We start from the raw sequence: 7,327 nt of genomic DNA, 5'->3' as shown, positions 1-7,327 counted from the left end.
GGAGGGGTAGGGGGGGGGCTGTGTGGAGATGGTGGTGTGGGGGGTTGTGAAGAGTGGAGTTGATGGGATGAGGAGGAGGAGGGGTGGGGGGAGTTTGTTGTAGATGGAGAGGAGGTGGAGGAGTCGTTGGAGAGTCGCTGTGGATGTATGATGAAGAGGGCCGGTGGGCAGGGTGGAGACGGGTAGCGGCTCCAGAACTATAGATAGAGTGGCGTTCGTGGTGGCAGCTGGGGGGAGGAGCAGGCAAGCTCTAGATGGGGGAGGTGGGGAAGGGGAGAGGACGGTTATAGGAGTGGGTGCGGGGAGACGCTAGAGGAATCGGAGAGCGCGGCGCGGAGAGGAGAGAGGGTGAAGAGGAGTGGTGGTGGTGGTGGCTGGGGGAGGCTGTGGCGTTGCCCGTATGGTGTCGTGCACTCGTGCGCTCCAGCGTACGGCAGCAGCACGCACGCACGCGCGGACGCACGGGCGCAGAAGAGGAGAGTCAGACAGCTGGCTACAGTTAGACACACGGGCAGAATAGGACACGGGGACATCGACTGACAACGCGGAGAGACGCAACACAAAGACTCGGGGAGAGACAGCGAGAGAGAGAGAGAGAGAAAAACACAGATCCACAGGCCCACAGAGAGACGCGGAGAGACAAAGGTGCGGAAAGACACGCGGACGAAGGGACAGACGGATACGCAGACCGAGGGACTGAGAGTCGGAGGGATACCCCCCCTCCCCACCCAGCCCCTAAGCCCAGCCCAGGCGAGGCTGCCCCTTGACTGCTGCCCCCCAGCACCGCGAGGAGGGAGCCCGCATGGCCGAGCGTGGAGGCGACGCGGCCCCGCGTCTCCCGCCCGACGTGAGAGCGCGCCTCGCCGAGCTGGAGCTGGAGCTCTCGGAAGGTACCGAGAGGGATTTAACTCTCCCGCGCTCTCCCACACCCTCTTCCCCCACCCGGCCGGCCTCTCTCCGCTCTTTATCTCCCTCGTCTATCCCCTTCCCGCCCCAGCTCGCTCCGTACATCTCCACGAGTTTTTCCATCTCTCCGCTCTCGCTGCGGAGTCCTCGTCATCTGTGTCCCCCCCCCCTCACGAAGCTCTCTAATCTCTCCCAGCTCTCTCTCTCTCAGCTCTATATGTGATCTTCGTGTTGTCTCCATTATCTCTGCACCGCGCTTCTAGCTGTACCCGTGATCTCCCGATCCCTGCCCCCCCCATCGATCTCCGTGCATTCTCCCGTCGCCTTTAATATCTCCCTAATATCTCCCTGCTTCCCATACTGTCTCTCGGTTATCGCCGCTCTCCCTCCTCCCTTCTCTGTCCGTTCCCCACGTGTGTCCATGTACGGGGGGGGGGGGGGGTCATTGATGCGCAGCCACTGACGCGCGTGCATATGCTGATATGCATAATGATGGGTGGGTGCGATACGTGCATTGAGCAATGCGTGTTACGTGCAACGGCGCTGCGCGTGTACATGCACGGACCAGTTTGTGGGCACGTGCATTGCGTCGTAGTGTGCACACGCAGAGAGGCTTAGTGGCGTGCGCATGCACAGGTGTGGAGTCTGCGTGCAGGGGTCATTTGCAGCAAATCTTCTGCGTACGCGCGCGGACAGCTGTCGCGTTCGCATGCACGCAACGAAGACTGCACACGGTAGATGATGAGACGCGTGCGGTGAGCGCGGTTGCTGTTGATGGTTTCCGCTGCCGATTTTGTTCGTGATCATTGCGAGCATCGCTTTTGTGCGAGAGAGTCAATCCGGGTCGTTCCGCGCGGACAAGCTGACCCCCCCGCCATAAAAATGTGGAATTTCCACTTCTGGCTCGGGCTAACAACTGAAGGGCGATCGCCGTCCCAATGCTAGATGGGTGACTTGATTTCACTCGTGGTGGTGGTTGTTGTCGTCGATGGGTTCTGTTTAACGCGTTCGTGGTTGTGTGTGGTTGTTTGGCTAAGTGGGGGGGGGGGGGGGGGGGTAGAAAATTGAAGGCCAACAACATCCATTGTTGTGCTGTACTTCTATGCTCCCAACTATGCCCTTTGCCTTCACCCACCTGCACTGACCAGGATTAAGTATAGTGAAATAAACCCCAGCTACCCGCGTTGCGTGTGGAGGCCTTCATCCAGCAGTGGATTGACAAAATAGCTGTACATGTGTGTGGTTTTGTGTGTATTAAGAGAGCGGTGGTGCAGCGGTTAACAACTGAACCGGTCCTGGGCCTCCCCCAGGTCGACTGAGCCTCAAATGAGTGCCTGGTGCGGTGTGTAAACGTCGCCACTGGGGATGCAAAGGCAGCCGGGCGTGGTGCTGGCCACCCACCCCTCGTGTGCCGTGCCAGCCCTTTATAGGTGCTCGCTAACAGCACTTGCCTCAACAGTTTATTAAGACCCTACGGGGGATCTTGGTGTTTGTGTGAGGGCCTGTATGGTTATTCAGTTCAATAAAATATAGTATTTATAGAATCTGCATCTCAAGATACTGTACAAGAAGTAGGGCAGCACTGACATCACAAGCCACGTCTGTGTTCGCGCGGGTCTGTGCACACGTGATCCGATACGTGCATCGTGGAGCTACAAAATCGAAGTCAATGATCGATCCATCTCACTCCCTCTCTCTCTCTGCTCGAGTCTTTTTCGCGAATCTCGGCCACGGATCCGTCGATGTGGGCGGCGGGGGGGGGCTGCCCGTTCCTTGCTGCGCTCGGAACGCGCCACGTCTCGCTCCGGTGCGCGCAATCGCGCCGCGCGATGATGACTCGAGGCGTTCACGCGCCAGAAGAAGATCTTTTCCGGTGCCGGTTCGGTGCCAATTCGGTGCTGAAGGCACCTTAGCTTGGGTTTGTTCATTGTTGAAGACACCCAGGCTAATGGTTCATGATGAGACGGACGTTCTACGACGCGGGAATGGTGAAATCACGGCGAGGCCTATCACCCATGATCTCCATCATCATCGTCGTCGTGATGGCTCGGGGAAACTGCTGTCAGCTGTTCCCTTAAAGCGTCACGGGGAGGGCGGAGTCGGCAGTGTCCCGGTTAGAGGGGATCAGCCGCGCACTGTCTTAAAGCGACCGGTTAAATGTGGTTATGTAACGTTCATCATTGCTTTCCGTTTTAACTATTAATATTGTTAAATTGTTTAATCACTCTGAACGGCGTTGGTGTTATTAATATCACGATCTTCATCTTGATGATCATCGTCACAATCGTTATCCTCGTCACCACCGCCAACCATCACCGTCAACCATCATAACCATGGCCACCGCCGTTATCATCTCCATCACAACTACCACCAACATCATCATCATCGTCGTGAGAGCGTGGACATTCATCAGAGCATTCTCCTCCTCCTCATTCTTCGTCTTCCCGTCGCTGTTGAGCGGCTGAGATCGACCAAAAAATAACCGTGCACGAGCTCCCAGCGCCCTCCACCTCATCGCCACGTGCCGAATGCGAAGCAATCTCTGTGCGCGTGTCCCTGTGGGGAGCGGTGGTGCAGCGGTCAGCGCGCTGCGCTACGAACCTGGCCACCCGGGTTCGATTTCACGCTCACGGTCAACAACCGGTGACGATTATCCGACCCAGTCCTGGGTCTCCCTTAGGTCTACTCGGCCTCAAATTAGTACCTGGTGCGGTTTGGACACGTCGCCACTAGGGAGACAAAGGCGGCTGGGCGTGGTGCTGACCATCCACCGCCCTCGTGTGATGTGTCAGCCTTCATAGGTGCTTCTCGCTAACAGCACTTGCCCCAACAGTCTGTTAAGTCTGTACGGGGGGATCTTTGCGTTTGTTTTGTGTGAGTTCGTCTGCTTGTCTTTGCGGGGAGCGGTAGTGTAATGCTTAGCGCACTGCGCTACGAACCTGGCAACCCGAATTCCATTTCCGCTCACGGCGGCCACAATCAGTGGCGAATATCTGAACCTTCAATGAGTACCTGGTACGGTGTGTAAAATATCAGCGTTGGGGAGACAAAGGCAGCCGAGGCGTGGTGCTGATCACACCACCCAACCCCTCGTGTGCCGTCATAGGTGCCCGCTAACTGCACTTGCCCTTACAGTATGTTAAGGCTATACGGGGGATCTTTGTATGTGTGTGTGTGTGCTTCCGTCTCGCTGTCTGTGTGTGCCTCGCACTCTGTCTCTGTCATTTTTAGGCCAAATGCGCCAGGTGAATAATTAATGGGGTGCGTGTTAATTTTAAATATTAATGCGCTCCCATTCACTGCCTATTTATTACTCAAGTGCGGAGAGCTCCTGAGCCCGCGCGTGCGTCTTGCAGGGCGAGGCCGTGACGGGTGATGATGGTGGTGATGATGGTGACACTGGTGGTGCTGGTGTTAATGCTAATTACAACCTTTCATTATGTTTGCAATGATGGTCTTCATAATGGTTATCATGCCGGCAATGACGATGCGGCATCATCTACATTGACATTACGTGCACATACAGCTGCATCTCAATGCACACTTAATGATGATTATAATGGGCGTTGCCATGATGATGAGTGTAGCTGGGCTGTGGTGGTGCCTGCGCTGTGGAGGCTGCAGCGAGGGTTAGTGGATCACCGCAGTGATGGTGTGGAACTCCCCTCCCGTAGGCGTCGAGGAGGAGCCATACCCTGGCTCGCCAGGAGAAGGCAGTAAAGCAAGTGGACCGATCGCCATATGTTGCCATCTGTAGGGGGGTGGAGTGTTACCCCCCCCCGCCCCTTCCCCCCTTGCGCGCGTGGGGTTTCTTTGGATGTTCCGGTTTCATCCCACACGTGTTTTATAAACTCTGGTCATTAATTGGCTGAAATCATCTTAAAATAAATAAAAACCCAATGTAGCAGCAGGACCCTCCTTAAAAAAGTGTCCTATGACTCAATGTTGCTTTCCTTTATAAATAAGTGAATTAATATTAAAGTGGTGACGGTCATGATGTATGTGATAGTTCATTATGATGATGGTATTGTCGTGACCATCACTGTGATTGTGATGATTGCATCCATTATCTTGGAAACAAATCTGGTCTGTACTTGTGCACAGTCCCCTTAAGACAATGGGCGTGTATATATATTCTTGGTTCTTTCGGTAAAGTCACTTCAACGTGACTTTACCGAAAGTCCCTTCAACGTGACTTTACCGAAAGAACCAAGAATATGAATCACTGCAGTCACGAAAGCTGTAAATCAGAATACAATGAGCGTGTTTTAGACTGAGCCTCTCTAACAGGGACGCTGGCTCCCATGGCTTCCCCCTGACCCTTTAAGCGACAAGAATGCCCGGGTCCCAGCACTTATGAAGGGGACTGCGTCCACTTAACGTGGCAATGGTCCGTGTACAGACACACACATTGCCTCCCCCTCGTGTCAGTCACAGGCGTGTAGGGACGTAAGTGTCTGTGTATGTGTTCACGCATTCCTGTATGTGTGCGAAGTGCTTACTACGCGTCTGTATGCAATGTGTGTGTGTGCTCACGGCCAACACCGGTGACGATCATCTGAATCGGTCGTGGGACTCCCCTAGGTCGACTCAGCCTCAAATGAGTGCCTGGTGCGGTGTGTAAACATCGCCACTGGGGAGGCAAAGGCGGTCGGGCGTGGTGTCTGGCCATCCACCCCCTGGTGTACCGTTCCGGCCTTCGTAGGTGCTGCTCGCTAACAGCACTTGCCCCTCCAGTCTGTTAAGGCTATACGGGGGATCTTTGTATTTGTGTTATGGATTGGGCAGCGGTCGTGTGGTGGTTTAGCGCGCTGCGCTGCGAACCCGGCGAGCCGAGTTCAATTCCCGCTCACGGCCAAGACCGGTGACGATTATCTGAACCGGTCCAGAGCCTCCCCGAGGTCGACTTAGCCTCAAATGAGTACCTGGTGCTATGTGTAAAAAAAAAAACATTGCCACTAGAGAGACAAAGGCGGCCGGGCGTGGTGTTGGCCACCCACCCCTTTGTGTGCCATGCCGGCCTTCATAGGTGCTTGCTGACAGCACTTGCCCCAACAGTCTGTTCAGGCTACACGGGGGAGCTTTGTTATGGATTGCGGAGAGCAGTGGCGCAGTGGTTCGGTCACTAAGCTGTGAACCTGCCAGACTGAGTTCGAGTCCCGGGCCAGGTCTGTTGCGCTCTGCTAATTACCAGCGCTGGTCACACCCTCGCGATCGGTATTGGTTCTGGTCACACCGGCCCCCTTGACAGAGGTTTTCGCTCTCAGCTCTTGCCCCAACAGTCTGTGTAGGCTACACTTGGGACAGAGGGGTATGTTTGCGACGGTGTGTTTGTTTATCACTGTGCGCAACTGCTGTTACTATTGTTTTGAGTTTGCAGTTATGTTTGTAATACTGTATAACAACAAAGCCCCGTTAACCATTATGAATAAAAGTTATTCTTATCAGACCGCCATGGTGTAAAGTGCAGAATCAAACTCGTATTTTCCACTCTCTCTGGCCTCTCTAAATATGCCTAATGAAGAAGGGCCATTGCCCGAAACGTCGCCTACTATATACTTCTCGTTTCAGGCCACACACACACGCGCGGTGCTAATAAAACAGCGTGCTTAGTTTTATTTTTCTCACACGTGCTTTGTGCACCACTGACAACGCAGCAACAACAGCAGCAGCATCGAACAATGCTTACAATACAACAAGGCCGTAGCCATGGAGTCAACATTGGGGGGGGGGGGGACCAAATCTTGCAGGGTGTCTGGGGGTATCCAACCCAGAAAAACAGATCTAAATTTGAAAACTAATTTCCTGCCTAAAATATTTTAAAATTCACTAACACATGGGATGGGCTTTTTATTTATTTATTTACAATAATGTCTAATAGTGTTATTGTATTTACATTGCTCTGTTTTTACTTTTTTTCCTTTTCTTGTTTCATTGTATGTAATGGCAGAGATTATGGATTAATAAAGTACAACCATAACCACAATCATATGAACAGAAATCTATGGATTGATTTATGTGAAGACAAGTCCAGATATTGTGGCCAAGGTTTAGCAAATTGTTGTTTTATTTACATAGCATCGCAATATATTGGGGGGGGGGACATTTTGAGCATATGTGAATATTGGGGGTGATGTGTCCCCTCCAATATATATTATAATTACGGCCTTGCAATACAATACCGTGCCACGCGCCTGCACACTCATTCCATGGAGCGCTTTGCACCGTGCAAGTCGATGTCAGAAAATCGCTCATCAGCTGTGGGCTCGCTCGCTTGGGCTTGAGTGGCGCCGCTACTGCCGCCTCCTGCCGTGTGAGCTGTGAGCACGCGGCTGACCTCGCCTCGACTCCCCGGCAACAACAGCAGCAGCAGCACGAGGTTTTTTTTGTTGCTGTTGCGCCAACGCCATTAGCGGATTAA

At 53.5% G+C, this 7,327-nt stretch overlaps 1 protein-coding gene across 1 annotated transcript in view; it reads left to right on the top strand.

The window, feature by feature from the left end:
- The first annotated feature begins 296 nt into the window (after window positions 1-296).
- LOC116944335 (disco-interacting protein 2 homolog C-like) overlaps window positions 297-7,327 on the top strand; it is a 235,676-nt gene continuing 228,645 nt past the window's right edge. The window contains exon 1 of the mRNA XM_076069209.1: window positions 297-890. Within this exon, the coding sequence (XP_075925324.1) occupies window positions 803-890 (88 nt within the window). The 5' untranslated portion in view covers window positions 297-802. The remainder of the gene's footprint in view (window positions 891-7,327) is intronic.

This window comes from Petromyzon marinus, chromosome 2 (assembly GCF_048934315.1).
Source record: "Petromyzon marinus isolate PM22_M1 ecotype Great Lakes invasive population chromosome 2, UKy_Petmar_22M1.pri1.0, whole genome shotgun sequence".
In the NCBI taxonomy this organism is placed as follows: Eukaryota; Metazoa; Chordata; class Hyperoartia; order Petromyzontiformes; family Petromyzontidae; genus Petromyzon; species Petromyzon marinus.
Note: the sequence above shows the minus strand (reverse complement) of the source record. Positions and strands in the feature narration are given on the sequence as shown.